Source organism: Scatophagus argus, chromosome 2 (assembly GCF_020382885.2).
Source record: "Scatophagus argus isolate fScaArg1 chromosome 2, fScaArg1.pri, whole genome shotgun sequence".
NCBI classification, from domain to species: domain Eukaryota; kingdom Metazoa; phylum Chordata; class Actinopteri; family Scatophagidae; genus Scatophagus; species Scatophagus argus.
In genome coordinates, this window is record NC_058494.1 from 28,290,709 (window position 1) to 28,308,224 (window position 17,516).

The 17,516-nt window shown below is 48.0% G+C and overlaps 3 protein-coding genes across 3 annotated transcripts in view; all 3 read right to left on the bottom strand.

The window, feature by feature from the left end:
- LOC124052702 (NACHT, LRR and PYD domains-containing protein 12-like) overlaps positions 1 to 12,656 on the bottom strand; it is a 231,900-nt gene extending 219,244 nt beyond the window's left edge. Inside the window, exon 1 of the mRNA XM_046377263.1 lies at positions 12,592 to 12,656. The gene's annotated coding sequence lies outside the window, so the exon portion shown is untranslated. The remainder of the gene's footprint in view (positions 1 to 12,591) is intronic.
- On the bottom strand, positions 5,123 to 12,721 carry LOC124052540 (protein NLRC3-like). Its single transcript, XM_046376931.1, has 12 exons — positions 12,592 to 12,721; positions 11,991 to 12,120; positions 11,657 to 11,796; positions 11,395 to 11,544; positions 10,543 to 10,659; positions 10,026 to 10,104; positions 9,714 to 9,942; positions 7,820 to 9,635; positions 6,895 to 7,068; positions 6,600 to 6,773; positions 6,362 to 6,408; positions 5,123 to 6,126 (listed from the first exon to the last, which is right to left on the bottom strand). Exons 3-12 carry the CDS (start codon positions 11,743 to 11,745, stop codon positions 5,567 to 5,569), a joined length of 3,435 nt encoding a protein of 1,144 aa, XP_046232887.1. The 5' UTR covers positions 11,746 to 11,796; positions 11,991 to 12,120; positions 12,592 to 12,721; the 3' UTR covers positions 5,123 to 5,566.
- Positions 12,722 to 14,829: 2,108 nt separating this feature from the next.
- The window catches only part of LOC124052694 (myelin and lymphocyte protein-like), a 3,044-nt gene continuing 357 nt past the window's right edge, over positions 14,830 to 17,516 (bottom strand). The window contains exons 2-4 of the mRNA XM_046377250.1: positions 16,385 to 16,552; positions 15,453 to 15,578; positions 14,830 to 15,256 (exon numbers count right to left, since the gene is read on the bottom strand). Of these exons, the coding sequence (XP_046233206.1) occupies positions 15,182 to 15,256; positions 15,453 to 15,578; positions 16,385 to 16,552 (369 nt within the window). The 3' untranslated portion in view covers positions 14,830 to 15,181. The remainder of the gene's footprint in view (positions 15,257 to 15,452; positions 15,579 to 16,384; positions 16,553 to 17,516) is intronic.

A 17,516-nucleotide genomic window follows, 5' to 3' on the forward strand; every position in this document is an offset into this window, starting at 1 on the left:
GCTCCGTCAGGTGCTGCTGCCAGTCTCTGTGTGGATGTGCTGCCCCCTGCTGTTCACTCTGCACACTGACACTCTTCACTGCAGCTGTCATGTCCTGTTCCTGCCTGTAGGGGGCCTCGCACACAGTTTATTCCACCAAGCTGCTGTCTGGACTTGATTCAGGATCAGATCAGAGCGTTGAAGCTTTCCGACTCTTTGATCCACTTCACGTTTCGTTGTGTTCGGGTTTCAGTTTGATGCTGCGCTGAACGTCTGCTGTCCCCTCACACACAGCTGGACTGGTGTCTCACATGTCTCAGTCCACCGCCGTCCCCTCCTTCCTTCTGTCCCCTCACACACAGCTGGACTGGTGTCTCACTTGTCTCAGTCCACCGCCGTCCCCTCCTTCCTTCTGTCCCCTCACACACAGCTGGACTGGTGTCTCACTTGTCTCAGTCCACCGCCGTCCCCTCCTTCCTTCTGTCCCCTCACACACAGCTGGACTGGTGTCTCACTTGTCTCAGTCCACCGCCGTCCCCTCCTTCCTTCTGTCCCCTCCCTTAACGTCTGGCTGCTTTGCAGAAACACAAACCGACTTTTTACTCAGAATTCAGACTCGACTGTCGACACGACATTCACTTCATGTCGAGTTTCACTCGTGGAAACGGATGGAGGCAGACAGACAGACAGGCAGGCAGGCAGACAGACAGACAGGCAGGCAGGCAGGCAGACAGACAGACAGACATGCAGACAGACAGATTTGAAGCTCGGGTAAATCACACACACAACTTCAAACACAGTTTTTGTTGTCGTATCTTTAATTGTCTTTCCAAAATGAAAATGAACTGATGTCCCTCAGAGCAAATAAAAGAGGAATCCAGTGCTGCTCCTACGTAGCTAACAAACACAGCAGTGTGTCTAATGGAAGGACAACAGGACACACAGTCAGCACCTCAGAGCTTATCAACCTGACAAACGGCTTCATTTCACTGAGTAAACAACATGTTTCCACACAGGTAAACACATTAGAAAAATAAAGTTATCAAACATTTTCAACAAACCCTTTCTGACCAAATTCACAGGTAAGGAGCTCCGGTGGCCCACATGTGGTGTTTTCACTCCACCAGCATCTGAAATCACCACCGAGTTCACAAAAAGAGGATTTCAGTGAGGATGTCACACACTGATAGATAGACAGATACATACATAGATATACTTTATTGATCCCAGGCTGGGAAACTGCAGTGCAGCAACAGCAATACACACAACAAGCTAAACAAAATGTTAAAAATAACTAAATAAAAAGTGGCATATATAAAATATATATACAAGGCAATATGAAAAAAGTATATACAGTATACAACGGTAAACAGTGTAATGTAGTGCAAAATAAAGTAGAGGTAGAGCGTAAGGTGCCAGTAGAATGTAAGGTGAGTGAGTAAAACATATAAAGTGTGTAGTGACTGTATGTTATGACCACAGTTTTAGCTGTTATTGTACAGTGTGATGGCATGTGGCAGGAAAGACTTCCTGTAGCAGCCTGTGGGAGAAGGTGCTCTGCTGTCTGTCTACTGTGTGATGGAGGAGGTGCTGATCGTTGTCCACGATGGATAACAGTTTGTTCAGCGTCCTCCACAGTCTCAACAGACTCCAGCCTGAGACCGAGTACAGAGCCATCCCTCTTCATGATCTTATCAAGTCTGTTAGCGTTAGCGCTGTAGTCCACCACCTGTAGTCCCCCCTGATCCGTAGTGGCTGTGAAGGCGTCCTCTTCCTCCTGAAGTCGATCACCATCTCTTTGGTCTTGTTGACATTCAGTCTCAGGTGATTCTGTTTGGACCGCTCTACAAAGTTGTAGTTCTTGACTCAGGCTCAGGTTGTACAGATGTCCCAATACAGGAGACAGCTGGCTGGCACAGGTCTTCAGGATCCTGGGTGTGATGTCATCAGGACCTGCAGCCTTCCACTGATGTAGTTTTTCCAGCTGCCTCCTAACCTGGTCTGTAGTCACTGTTGGGCTGATGATGATGTCTTCCGTGGAGGCGGAGGAGGTGGGGGAGAGAGAGGAGGGACAGATGAGGTGCTGTACAGGAGAATGCTGGGGGTTGGGTCGAGCCATTTGGGACAGTGTGGGTGTGTGGGAGGTTGGGGGTGTTGACGGGGTGGCAGGAGGTGAGCTAAACCTGTTAAAAACCTGGTTGAGCTGGTTTGCTCTGTCCAGGCTCCCTGATGTCTGCCTGTCTTTGCCCTTCATCCCTGTGATGTGTTTCATTCCCGTCCACACATCCCTCACACTGTTCTGTTGGAGTTTGGCCTCCAGTTTCCTCCTGTAGTCGTCCTTACATGTCCTCAGCATGTCCTCAGCATGTCTCTGAGTTCATGCTGCACCCTCCTCTGCTCCTCTCTGTCTCCAGACCTGAAAGCCTTCTTCTCCTCGTTCAGAAGTTCCTTCAGATCACTGGTGATCCAGGGCTTGTTATTGGAGTAGCAGTGCACAGTCCGGGCCGACATGGTGGTGTCCTCACAGAATCTGATGTACTGAGTGATGCAGTCAGTCATCATATTGATGTCTCCCCATGCGGCTCACAGAGTACATCCCAGTCTGTTGACTCGAAGCAGTCCTGCAGTGCCTCAGCAGCCTCCTGTGTCCACCTCCTCACCGTCCTGGTGTGTACTTGCTGCCTCTTACATAGTTGGGAGTCATCATGACCAAGTTGTGGTCTGACCTGCCGAGGGGGGGCTGTGGCGTCATATGCATCCATGGCATTAGCATACAGGAGATCCAGCGTCTTATTGTCTCTGGTGGGGCAGTCGACATACTGGTGGAAGTTATTGAGAGTTTTGTCCAGTGAAGCAAATCTGCTGTAATAACCATGAATGCATCCGGGTGTTCAGTCTGTAGTTTGGCCGCGGTGCAGCTGATGACTTCACAGGCCACCGCTGCATCAGCTGACGGGGGGATGTAAACAGCGATAACAATGGTGGACGTGAACTCTCTCGGTAAATAATACGGGCGCATTCCCACCGCTAGCAGTTCAATGTCCGGGGTGCAGATCCGCTCCTTCACGCTCACATGTCCGGGGTTGCACCACCTCTCACTCACATAAAGTGCAAGCCCGCCACCCTTCCTCTTCCGACTCTTGGAACAGTCTCTGTCACCTCGTATCAAACCGTAACCTGGGATGTGCGAGTGCAGCCATGTTTCACTGAAGCAGAATATGCTACACTCACGGTATTCCCTCTGGGTCTTCACTAGCGCTGCCAGTTCGTCCGTCTTATTCCCCAGAGACCTCACGTTTCCCACTATGATCACTGGGACCGCTGGTTTATGTCTTCTCCTCCTCTCCCTCCGTTTGACTCCGGACCTGCAGCGCCGGCGTCTCCTCCGTAACTCCTGCGGGACCACAGGTCTGTCTCCGGGCAGCAGCACGCGCTCACACAGCGCAATCAGCTGTTCGCGGGTGTAAACAATGCCCCCACCGCTATCGGCAACGTTCTCTGTTACAAAGAGTAGTAAAAGTAACAGAAAAACGCGGAGAAGAGGAATAAAACTTAATCCAACCATTGCCACAACTTTCCTGACTGGTTGTGGATAATCAGAGAAAACAACTGAGCAGGAATAAACCAACAACATATAAAGATAAAAAACACAACGAGAGCTGCGGCTGCGCGCTGCCATCTGGGACAGCGCCATCTTGTTGATGAACCAGCTGACAGCCGCGTCGTGTTAAATACTTAAACCAAACAGTAATATTCATCGTTCTCACATCAGCAGCAGCAGCTTCTCCCTGCAGCGAGTGCTGCTGTGCTTCTGTTTGTTATCTGGAGCATCCTGACCCCCCAACAAGCACATGACTCTCAAACAAACGGGGAAACTACGCCCCCTGCTGTCGAACATTGATATCTACAGCGCTACTTTTTCTGTGGCTTCATGCTTTACATTTCTGCATTTATCACCTGGTTACAGATAGATAGATGGATCCTTTATTGATCCAGGGGGGAATTCAAACATCCAGTAGCACATTATAGCAGTGTAGGCTAGTCAAACAGTAAACAGATAAACAAACAAACAAGGCCTAACTGTTAGCAGGAGAGTCCTCAGATGTTACACCTGGTGTGACTCAGGCTCAGACTGTCGCTGGGATCGTGACCCCTGAACACCCAGAGATGTGTTGTAGAGTCTAATGGCCAGCAGGACAAACAAGTTCCTGAGTCTGTTTGTGGAGCAGGTCAGAGACAGCAGCCTGGTGCTGAACACACTCCTCTGACTGATCAGAGTCCTGTGCAGAGGGTGGGAGGTGTGGTCCAGGATGGACAGGATCTGATCCAGGGTCTGTTTTTCTGCTACTGACACTACAGAGTCCAGCTCTGTGCCCACCACAGATCCTGCCCTCCACACCAGTCTGTCCAGCCGACACTGACCACCACAGCTGAACATCAGACTTTGGGTTTCAGTCACTTCCTGTTGAGCCGACTGAACGAGATCAGTACGTAACAGGCTGAAGTCTGGCGGTCGCGGACTTGATGACATCAACATTCCGTGACGCACTGGTGGTGGGAGGAATGTAGACAACCATCATTATGAAAATTCAAATCAAATCATATGGATGCAGACTTACTGCTAGCAGCTCGACGTCCAGGCTGCAGAGACGACTGACTCACCTTGAGACCAAGAGACTGAGAGACACGTGAGGACAGGAAGTGCAGACACACAAGAAAACAGGAAACAAAGAAAAATGAGAAAATGTTACAGACAAACACAAACAGACTAATTAATATTCTAATGAGTGTTTTATTATCTGCAGTACCAGCAGTGAAGCTCTGAGGAGACAACTGCTGGTCCATCTGCTGGCTCAGAGTGGACAAGGACAAGTTCACTGGATTGGACTCCCTGCTCCTCCACCCTCCACTTTCCCTCTGCTCTCCAAGTGGCCTCTGTGTGACGGATGCTGTTCTGTAGTACCAGGGCCTGAGGGGAAGTGGAGCAACTACAGACACACAGCGACTGACTCCACTGCAACACTACACTTCCTGTTACATCACCCAAAGAATGATGGGAAGTGTAGTGCTAAAAACGTCTCATTCAGCCCAAATGTCTAAGACAAACAGCAGAAGAAGAAGAAAGACAAAATGCATGAAAATGAACATTTTGATGTTTTACAATATGAGTTGATTTTTGCCAGAAGTGTCAGAATGTCTCATCAACATGTTTCTTATATCCCTGGAACACTGACACTCACCTCCATCCATTCATATACACAGATTTACTGTGGAAATGACTCTGAAGGATTTCTGACAGCTTTCAACCTTCCCAGGATCAATTACACACCAATAACATCAACATTAATATCAAAGTGATCAGGAAAAAATCTTTAGATGATGTGAGAGTCTGGAACCTGATTTTATTGGATAAACACGCTTATTTATGTGACAAATCAGTTCAGATTGTAAAGTACAGAAAACATCAAACTAAAATCTTTGTTACAAAACCTGAATGAAAACACATTTAAAAGGATTTCAAGTTACTTCAAACTGTGTGTGTGTGTGTGTGTGTGTGTGTTCCTCTAACAGGAGGAGACTCTCCCTCCTACACTGAACTCAGAGACACTGAGGAACCTGATGAGCAGAACCCAAATCCAGCTTGAAGAGGTTCAGTGAATGTGGTGTTGAAGGTGTGGAGGTGGATCAGTGTGTCAGAGGAGACTCTGTAGAAGGACAGAGTGCCAGCAGGACAGTCCACATACACTGCAACTCTATCAGAGACAGGGGAGGAGGAGGAGGAGGAGGAGGAGGAGGAGGGGGAGGAGAGGTTTGTCCTTATGTTATTGTGCCAGACAGAGAAACCACCATCAAAGCACATCAGACTCCAGGACTGATTATTCCCTCCAAACCAGCAGTCATCAGTCTTTCCTTTCCTTCTGATTCCTCTGTAAGTCACTGATATAAAAACTCTTCCACTCCACTCGACCTCCCAGTAGCAGCGACCAGTCAGTCCAGGTCTACACAGCAGCTGAGGCCAGAAGTCAAACCTCTCTGGATGATCAGGATGAGGCTGCTTCTCTCTCACTGCTGTCACCTTCCTGTTGTTGTCAGACAGTTTGAGGAATCTGTTTACTGTGTTTGTGTCCACTGTGAGTTCACAGGCCCCTGATGGAGAGAACAAGACACAATACAGCAGCAGTTTATCATCTAACACACCTGATGGCTTCATTTGTTGCTTCATTAACAGACTGACTGTTCATTAGATCAAAACTTCACACTGACTCATCTTGTTGGATCTTCTATCAAACTGAGAGCTGAATGCAGATACACAAGCTTTAGACTGAAACTACTTTAACATGTGCTGCCTTGTTTTCATCAATCAAAGTCAACACACACTTACACTTCCTCAGACCAGGTTTCAGCCTCTGCTCTCCACCATGTTCCACCCTGGAGGAAGAAACAAAGTCAGGATGAACCTTCAGAAGCTTCCTCATCAATGATCTTCATCAACCTTCACTCAGATCCACCATGAAGACAAAACGGCTGCATTTAGAAAACACATTTCATACACAGACTCAGTCCTCAGCTTGTCACTGTGACAGACAAACAGTGTGTGAGCTCTTGTTGTCTGGTCATACCTGAGAGTGTCCAGTCTCCAGTGTGGATCCTCCAGTCCAGCAGACAGCAGCCTCACTCCTGAGTCTCCTGGATGATTGTAGCTCAGGTCCAGCTCTCTCAGATGGGAGGGGTTGGATCTCAGAGCTGAGGCCAGAGAAGTACAGCCTTCCTGTGTGATCATACAGCCTGACAACCTGCAGACACACACACACACACACACACACATGAAAACAGATTGGAGGCTATCATCAGTGATATCAGAATGTATATGTCCAACAAAACTGAAATGGTCAGCTATTAAAAATGAATCCTGACCTGAGAGTCTCCAGCTGACAGTTTGGACTCTTCAGTCCAGCAGACAGCAGCTTCACTCCTGAATCCTTCAGGTGGTTGTTACTCAGGTCCAGCTCTCTCAGACTAGAGGACTGGGAGCTGAGAACTGAGGACAGAGCTTCACAGCTTCTCTCTGACAGGTTACAGTCACTCAGTCTAAACAAAACATACAGGACATATAAGAAAACATTTCATTGTATATTTGATGTGACTCACACTGGTGGTTATTTGAGTCATAAAATGACAATAAAAATATAAAAGTGTATAACAGTTATGGGTCACCCTTCACAAGTTAATTCATCTGGCTCCTGTGGAGGGTCAGCGAAAGTGAAGAAACAGTTTATGTCACGTTGAAGTTTCAGTTAGTTAGTTTTCACTTTTATTTTCTAGTTTGTCTCCTCTTGTGTCTTGTTTAGCTTGTCATTTCCTGTCTTTGTCTGTTTTCCCTCCTTTGTTGACAGTTTGCTCCTCCCTGATTGGTTTCACCTGTCTCGTTACATCACCTTTATACACCTGTGCTGTCCTTGTGTTTGTTGTGGATTTGCTGTGTTTCTCTGAGTTCCCTGGCAAACCCTGCGTTCTGTGTTTTCTGCTGGTCCCAGCGTTGCTTCTGGTTTCTGGATCTTCTTTGTTTGGACCATTTTTACCAGGACTCACAGTCGCCTTTTGTTTGCCTGCTTCTGGTTCATTAAAGTTCATTAAAGTTCCTTTTGTTCACCTCAACTCTCACGTCAGGGTCTGCATTTTGGGTCCTGATCTTTGATGTGATTCTAACACTTTGCAGGTTCTTCACCTGATCAACCTATCAACTACATTTCTGAATTCTCATTTGACCAAAACTCACATTATTTGAGAACAACCCGTCACATGTGATCCAGTCAGTACCTGCAGTTCTGGGTTCACTTACAGAGCTTTGTTGGAGGCTTTGACCACTGGCAGCAGCCTCAGAAGAGCCTCCTCTGAAGCAGAGTATTTCTTCAGGTCAAACACGTCCAGATCTTCTTCTGATGACAGTAAGATGAAGACCAGAGCTGACCACTGAGCAGGAGACAGTTTATCTGTGGAGAGACTTCCTGACCTCAGGGACTGTTGGATCTCCTCCACCAGAGAACCATCATTCAGTTCATTCAGACAGTGGAACAGATTGATGCTCCTCTCTGGAGACAGATTCTCACTGATCTTCTTCTTGATGTATTCAACTAGTTCCTGATTGGTCTGTGAGATACTTCCTGTGTGTTTCATCAGATCTCGTAGGAGAGTCTGATTGGTCTGCAGTGAAAGACCCAGGAGGAAGCGGAGGAACAAGTCCAGGTGTCCATTTGGACTCTGCAAGGCCTTGTCCACAGCACTCTGGTACAGGAGAGCTTGCTCCAGTTTGTTGTAAAATGTTGCATGCAATAATAGTTTAGATTGGTTTGTTTGTTCTTCTGCCAGCAGGTTGACACCAGAGTTGATGAATGTCTGATGGACGTGAAGAGCAGCCAGAAACTCCTGAACGCTCAGATGGATGAAGCAGAACACCTTGTCCTGGTACAGTCCTCTCTCCTCTTTAAAGATCTGGGTGAACACTCCTGAGTACACTGAGGCTGCTCTGATATCGATGCCACAGTCTGTCAGGTCTGATTCATAGAAGATCAGGTTGCCTTTCTGCAGCTGCTCAAAAGCCAGTTTTCCCAGAGACTCAATCATCTTCCTGCTGTCTGGATTCCACTGTGGATCTGTCCCATCTCCTCCATCATACTTGATGTTCTTCACTTTGGACTGAACCACCAGGAAGTGGATGTACATCTCAGTCAAGGTCTTGGGCAGCTCTCCTCCCTCTCTGGTCTTCAACACATCCTCCAGAACTGTAGCAGTGATCCAGCAGAAGACTGGGATGTGGCACATGATGTGGAGGCTTCGTGATGTCTTGATGTGGGAGATGATTCTGCTGGCACGCTTCTTATCATGTCTGGATCTCTTCCTGAAGTACTCCTCCTTCTGTGGGTCAGTGAACCCTCTGACCTCTGTCACCATGTCAACACACTCAGGAGGGATCTGATTGGCTGCTGCAGGTCGTGTGGTTATCCAGAGGCGAGCAGAGGGAAGCAGATTCCCCCTGATGAGGTTTGTCAGCAGCACATCCACTGAGGTGGACTCTGTGACATCAGTCAGGATCTCATTGTTGTGGAAGTCCAGAGGAAGTCGACACTCATCCAGACCGTCAAAGATGAACACAACCTGGAACTTCTCAAACCTGCAGATTCCTGCTTCTTTGGTTTCAGTGAAGAAGTCATGAACAAGTTCCACCAAGCTGAACTTCTTCTCCTTCAGCACATTCAGCTCTCTGAAAGTGAATGGAAATGTGAAGTGGACGTCCTGGTTGGTTTTGTCTTCAGCCCAGTCCAGAGTGAACTTCTGTGTTAAGACTGTTTTCCCAATGCCAGCCACTCCCTTTGTCATCACTGTTCTGATTGGTCCATCTCTTCCAGGTGAGGCTTTAAAGATGTCTTCTTGTCTGATTGTTGTCTCTGGTCTTCTGGTTTTCCTGGATGCTGTTTCAATCTGTCTGACCTCATGTTCTTCATTGACCTCTGCAGTCCCTCCCTCTGTGATGTAGAGCTCTGTGTAGATCTGATTCAGGAGGGTCGGGTTTCCTGCTTTAGCAATCCCCTCAAACACACACTCACACTTCTTCTTCAGCTTAGATTGGAGCTGACGTCGACAAACTGGAGCAACAGTTCCTGAATGAAAACACAACAAATCAGTGAGTGGATGTTGGTGTTCATGTGAGAAAAGTGGAGTGTGGAAAATCCTCTTACTGCTGTGCAGACGGTCAGCCAGCTCCTCCTGCTTCATTCTCCTCAGGAAGTGCAGTGTGATCTTCAGGAATGCGTCTCTGCTGCTGCTCCTCTGCTCTTCATCCTCACCATCCAACACCTCCTCATCCTCACTCTGCCTCTCTAAGCTTTCTGGGTCATCTGGACTCAGAACCTTCTGGAACTTCTTCAGCTCCTTCTTCACAAAAGTGACAACGTTCTCCTCAAGATGCTGGAAAAGAATAAAACAAAGATAAAAACTGTGTTGATTTGATTTGGAGCTGAGCTAAAAGTTGTTGTTGGACATTTACACACCATGAATATGGAGTCCAGGTCTGCTGGATTCTGCTGGACAGACTGACCACCGAGAACATCTGACTGTTGCTGCTGAACTCTGTGGAGAAAACAGGACGTGTGATGATTACACACATTTTAGCACTTGTTGCTTTTCAAGGATCAGCTGATCCAGTTTTCTGGCACCAATGAGGCCACCTTCAGGTTGGTCTGAGAAGCAGCTCACTGTCACCTGCTGACAAAGTGTTTGGATGGTCAAACCACGAGTTTCGTCCTGGAAAACTGATGTGTTTCTGTGGACTGAATCTCCTGCTTACAGAAAAGTGAAAAAGCTACAGGAAACAAAATGAGTTTGAAAAAGCTTTGCTGGAATCAGCAGACTGAGACCACCGAGCAGCTGCCTTACAGTAACTTTGTAATGACAAATCTGGAGCCAGTGGAGTCTGAAAGCCGAGACCACCTGGTAGATCTTTTTGTGGACTGACTTGATAGAAGGAGAAGCTGCAGAACATCAAACTCATCTGCTTTAAACTCTTACCTTCCTTCAGCAGAGTCGTGTCCACCTCTGAACTTAAGAGGAGGATGAAGCATGGACCCGTCACTCTTCATGGACACACAGCTGGGTACAGGAGAGTCTGCTGTCTGCTGGTCCACACTGATAGAAACACACAGACAAACTAATGCGCCTCTCAAAGCTTCACTTTGATGGTCAAGCTGGAGACAAAACATTCAAAGCTCTGCCGACTCCTGGAGATGTGAGCATCTCAGTGAAGGTCAGAGAGAGGAAGAGGAGGGAACAGGAGCTCTCCAGGGAGACATGACAAAGGCAGGAGGACAGCAGGACAGGAGGGGACGCTCCTCTGTCTCATGAGGATTTGCAAGCCTTCATGCAGGACTGAGGGGACAGTTAATGTGCTCGTCAGCAAACAGCATTTTGACTTCAGTGTGAATGTGATGACGACACACTGGAAGCCTCCCTTTGCTTTCTGATGTGGACTCTAACTGACCCTGATGTCATGTACCTCAAATGAACAGCCTGAAGGAGTCAACAGTCCAGATGTGCTATTGGCTGATTTCAATTGTTCAGCCCAGCTCTGTAGTGAGAGTGAACAACAAACTGCTCTGAATCTTTGACACTGAAAAAAGCTGCTGGAAAATAAAATCCAACCTCGTCTATTTTGTTCACTTGATGAGTTGATTAGAAGGAACAATCAAAGTGAAGGGACAGCATGTGGGGGGGCAGAACAAATCCATGATGGTCTCTACCTGCTCTCATGCAGCTCCTGAGTAAATATGAAGAAATATGAAGTCAATGAAGAAGAATCTGAAGCAGCCAGGATCACAGGAAGTTATGGGAAAGTTCCTGCTAACTGGGACTGTGTTGACTTACTGAGTCTCTGGAGGAAGTCGTCCTTTAAACTGCAATCGTTGATGCATGAACCGGTGGCTCCTGATGGACACACAGCTGGGTTCAGGTTCAGGTTCAGGTTCAGGTTCAGGTTCAGGATCAGGACAGTCTGGTCTCTGCTGCTGCTCGGGGCTTCAACACAACACACACAGAGCTTTGAGTGTGAATAATGATGGTGGAGTGATGTGAGTGCTGAGCTGTGACATGGAGAAGAGTCATGGACAGTTAGAGATCCTCATCTCACCTCTGAGCTTTGGTCTGGCTGTCAGGTTCCCCACACAGAGTGGTTTTAGAGGGAGGGACTCCCTCCTCTGTCTCCTCACACTGATTCATAGCAGAGCCCACACCTTCACACAGTCTGGATCAGCAGGCCAACATCCAGAGCTGTGATTGGACGAAACACAAAGCTGACAGCTGACATGACAGTAGAAATGCTGACACTCTGAGCTGCACTTTAATCTCCACCTGAAGGTCTGTTGGACTTTCAGACTCTTAAATGATTCCAGTTGGATGGTGCCAGTTTAAAAACATCCCAACATTTAGAGGATCACAGGGCTGGACTACAAAACAGGACTCACCTGTCAGCGTCAGAGTCTTCAGTGTCTCCAAGGTGGCTCTCTTCTCACCTGGCTGCGTCGCCATGGTAACGTCTGCTGCTGCTTAACGAGGAGAAGGAGACAGAGCTGCCTGATGTCCACACATCACAACCTGAGGGACACGCAGTCAAACGTCTGCTGTCAATAAAGCTTCTTTGAACTGGAATGTGAGCAGTTCTGCTGTCAGTCCACTAGATGGAGCTCATGACCCGCACAGCACAGACGGACAGACTGAAGTGCGTCTCTACTCTCATCTTTACGGTAATGAACGTGACTTCCTTAAAGTATTTTCTCCATCACAAACTAACAAACAAACAAAGTGTGAGAATAAACAAGCTTTCCCGCTGATTCCTGACTGTTAGCAGCTGTTAGCATCACAGCTGAAGCCGCTTTTCACTCTTTCAAACGTCTTCTGCTAAAAAGCACAAGAGCCGAGCGGTCGGTCGTGTCGGCCGACAGACTCGACTCCTGCCACACATTCAAACACTTTGGACTGTGAGGATCGAGTCAAAGTACCGGAAGGCACAAACAGTCACATAACACGAGTCATTAGAGAACAACAGAGAGAAAAACACTCGTTTACCTTTGAGTGCGGAGCCACAGAATAATCTGCGTCAGCAGCTGAGGGAAAGTGAAAGCAAACGGCTGTGGTTGAAATGAGACGGAAGCTCGTCAGCTGATGTTTTCAGCGCTCAGAGGGACTTCAGTTTGCTGCTGAGGCTCAGAAAACCTCCTCCAGGGAGTTCAGTTCAGTTCAGTCCCTCTCTGTCTCTAATGTTTGTTCATTTTTCTCATCACTTTCGTCTGGAACTACGTGGTGCGGCGCATGCAGGTGATGTGAGTTGTGGTTGGTATTGGCGGAGTGATGTGTGGGCCGTTTTCTGTTGTCCTGGACTTTGGCTTCGGACATTAAAGTGGATCGAGTGAGACAGAAGAAGTCGTCCTCGTGCTCTGACTTTACCCACAGCCCCTCGATAGTTTAACTAAGTAATAAGTAAGGCAATAGTTAAAAACCTCCAAAAAAACTCTCTTACACTATGAAAAGGGCCTGAAAAGTCATGATTGACAGCTGAGTGCTGCTCCTGATTGGTTCTGATGGGAGTGTGGGCGGGAACTCGACACTGCGGCTCCACCTCCCGGTCTCTACTGCACAGACTCTGGCTCCAAATGACGTCAAGATACAGATCATACACGGTACAATGTGCAGTGAAATTCTTTATGTCCCTGCTACCAAAAATAGGTAAATCAAAAATTTAAATTTAAAGAAAAATAATAAAATTAAATTTAAATTTAAAAAAGTGAAAATGTGCAGTATTTACATGTAGTGCAGGTGGGAGTGGGATTGTCCAGATTAACGCTCACTGTTGAGCAGACGGATGGCCTGGAGGAAGAAGCTTCTCCTCATCCTCTCAGTGTTGGTTCTCAGGCAGCAGAACCGACGGCCTGATGGCAGCAGGGAGAAGAGTGAGTGTCCGGGGTGATGGGGCTGCCTGAGGATCTTCTCAGCTCTCGACCTGCATCGTTTGGTGTAAATGTCCTGCAGGTCGGATAGAGTTGTTCTGATCGTCCAGTGCAAGATGGCGGTTTCTTACTGTCATCACCTGCTGCCTTCCCTCATTAATTTCACACCACTCTGTGTGTGCATGTGTGTGTGTGTGTGTGTTCATCTTATCAAACACTTTAAATCTTCATCTCCATCAGATCACCTTTAATCACTGAACTGTGAAAACCACCTCCTCTTGCACAGAGTCCAGTGATGCTGTTCAGGTGCTGTCAGTCCAGTGTCCTCCTGAGGTTTCTGTCTCTGGTCCAGTCTCAGAACAAACCTGTTTGTTGTCCAGACCCACCGGAGGACTCGGCCTGTGTGCTCGAGCCCAACATGACTCAGCAGTGTGATGAACACGGCTCGCCTGTTGTGCTGAGTAGATTCGTGTTTCCTTCTGCGTAACGACACAGAAAGAAAGTAGTTCCTGTCTGGACCTGCTCACGTCCAGCTCTGGGGATCATCCTGAGTAACCGGGTCTTGGTTTCTGGAAAGACACGCTGCTGTTTTTCTTTTTGTGTCATCTGCTTCCATGACATTCAAGTGAAGGCAGACGTCTGCAAAGCTCAGCTCACAGCAGAAACTATCAGATGGATCAACAGAACTACAGGTGAGAGGGAGCAGCTGGGTGTTTGATTTTGGTGTGAACTGTCCCTTTAAATGACAGATCAGAATCTGGTCCTGACACTCCGGACTGCATGATGGCAACAGTGTTGGAGCTAACAGGAAGCTGCACACTCGCTGTGCTCCCTGCAGTAACGTCAGTACGTCATTACATTACGTTAACACAACAAATCCAGAAGATAGTCTGCACCAAAATGTTTTAATCTCTATAGAGACGAGGCAACACTCAGAACCGCACGGCAGCAAGCAGTTCAGAGCTGAGCCCCCCTGACTGAAGACCTCATCTCATTTTGTACCATCTGATGTGTCTCTGGTTCTTTGTTTGGAGCTTCACAGGTTGAAGGACAAACAGACAGGATGCAGGACCTGTTGGCACCCAGTTCAGGTTTATCTCCTGTGGGATGAAGATCTCTTCCTGCCCTCTGCTTTACCCAGCATGTTATTTATATATAACTTATGTTTATTTATAACGGGGCTGTAAGAGTCAGTTCACCAGGTCATTACTCAGTCACTATAACACTACTCAACTAAAGCTACACATTAACTACATTCAGTATGAAGTAAAAGTACACATTATGTCATCGTTACTACAAAGCACACAAAATGTCCATCACAACACGTTGTGGACTGACCTGACAGACTGAACCAGAGACGTTTCAGTTTCCACACATCACTTTTATTCATCCTCAGCCAATTTTCAAAAATGTACAAAAATCAAGCAGTCTTTTATAAAACGCGTCAGGCTGATTTCCTGTTCTGATCCACGTCTCGCTGAGCTTTGAATCGTATAAAAATATAAAAGCAGAATCAAACCAGAGGAAGCTTTTCACGACAGGAGAAACATCAGCAGCTGACAGGACATCAGTGTGGTCTGACGGCCGGTCCAACCCGCTGACAGGCTCTGGACATGATGACTTTGTGCTGAGCGGTTCAAAGACAAACTTCGTCTCTTCGCGTCCCGATGCTGTCGTCCTCCCGGTGAAGACGCACCCAGTCCTGATGCGGCTCAGAAGGATTTCCATCGGATGGCGGACAGGATGGTGTGGACGAAGTAGAGCAGAGTCGCCACGTAGGAGAACACCTGAAGAGACAAACAGAACATCAGGACACAATCAGTGTCCCCCCGTGTCCAGTCTGCATGTTAAGCTAAGCTAACCAGCTGCGGCCTGGAGGACCTGCTGACAGCTGAAGTGATGCTGCGAACAAACCAATGGGAGGTCAGGATGGACCTGTTGAGAGCCAATCAGAAGGAGAAGCAGGACTTCATCTGGACTCACCACCGCAGAGATGTCCAGCTGGTAGTTTCGGAAGCTGCCCCCGTCTTTCATGTCCAGGGTCACTTTGGCCAAAGCCACCGAAGCGCTGAGGTAGAAGAAGGCAGCGATGCCGTGATACATGAAGTCCTGACAGACAGGAAGAGGACAGCAGAGGGACATGAGCAACACGCCGAGACACAAACCTGCTGCTCATGATGTGTTCGTGTGGCACACAAAATCTGTTCAGAAGGAAACCGGCCTGAAGTTTTAAACCCACAACAACAAAGTTGTGTTCAGCTTCAGACTTTCTGGCTCTTTTGTGGTTTGTTGATGAAAAGCAGGACATAATAAAATTCTTTGTCTCGTTCTCAGTGTCCACAATTGTCTCCAGGTTACACAGACTGACAGTTTGATGTCTGTCAGCAGCAAACAGCTGCTTCTCCAATTGTCCTGCAACGCATCACAAAGTTCACAACCGCAGAGCCAAAAAGTCCGAAACACAAACACACAAAGAAACAATCGTGGAAAGTTGAGGAGTTTTATATAAAAAGTCTCAAATCTCAGAGGGTCCTTAAACGCACCAACAGGAAGCTGCTGAAACTCCTGCTGCTGTTCTCTGTACTAATGCAAACGCAGACTGTGAAGGCTTTTCTCTGTGCAGGTTTGGACTGTCTGACAGTCCCTGAACAGTCGGGTCCCTCCAGGACCCTCAGTCCCATCTGAGCCTCCATAATTCAAACGAGGCGACTGCGTCTCATTTTAGAGTTTGTCAGAAGAAAACAGAAAAAACATGAAGACGTTTTGGTTTGTCTTTAGTCTCGTTAAAGACACAACAACACACCATGAACCGGAACCGGACCGGACTAGGACCAGACCGGATCAGTTTGTGCTTGGGTCTGAGCTGCACCGCGGGCTGCAGGATTTCGTCTGAGACGGACTTGTGGAGGACTTACGGCTGCTGCCCAGCTGCTCCTGTTGCTGTGGCCCCCGCAGGCGAAGACCACCATCCAGATGAACGTCATGACGAAGCAGAAGACGGACACGAACATGACCCAGCCCTGAGGGTTCGGCGGCACCACCAGAGTGCACGCCACCAGGATCCACACCAGCCCACCGAAGATCTGCAGAGACGCACATCAGCATCACATCACAGCAACCGCTTTGTTCATTTAGTCTGTGACACATGAGAGACGAGTGAAGGGGACGTGTTCATGTGTCCTGTCCAAAACCTGAACAGCTTCATGACCCGAAACTCTGAGTCACCGCAGGACTGCTGTTCCGAGCCAGTCCTGTGATCTCAGCCGGACTCAGACCGAAATCCGCTTAGAGCCGACCTCCACCCGATCGGACCTGCAGGCCGATGAGCCTCATTGTTCTGTTCACAGGGCGTCGCTGCCTTCAGGCACTCGACACCTCTGATGATTGACAGGCTGCATTATACATGGAGCTCCACCCGACTCCACCTGCTGTGTGAGTGAGGGTGTGTGTGCACGTGTGTGTGTGTGCGCGTGTCTGTGTGCATGTGTGTGTGTGTGTGTGTGTGTGTGTGTGCACGTGTGTGTGTGTGTGCACGTGTGTGCACGTGTGTGTCTGACTGTCTGTGTGTGTGTCTGTGTGTCCGTGTGTGCACGTGTGTGTGCGTCCGTGAGTGTGTGTGTGCTGCATTCCTCTGCTGACGTCTCTTGACGTTTGATATTTTCTTATCAGCTCGTCTTTTGTCTCCGTCACACATGTGGACTAACAGCTGATCTCTGACCCTCTTTGTTCTCTTTAACACACTGACATGATGGCAGGACAGGCTGGACTCGGCTGCACTCGGCTGCACTCGGCTGGACTCTGACACCACAGGGTCAACATCAGGGTTTTGGTCTGCACAAACGAACCAGCAGACAGCAGTCTGCTCAGAGTTATTCAACTTTAAACCGGTTTGGGGTTCAAAGCTGATTTCACGACCTCGGCTGTCGGACCAAAGCGGATCCTGCACAGAAGATCCTGAACCCTGAAGCTCTCAGCAGCTTTGACATGACGGCTCAGTGATGTGATCTGCAACACTTCCTGTGGTTAATCCGAGCAAAGCAATGAAGA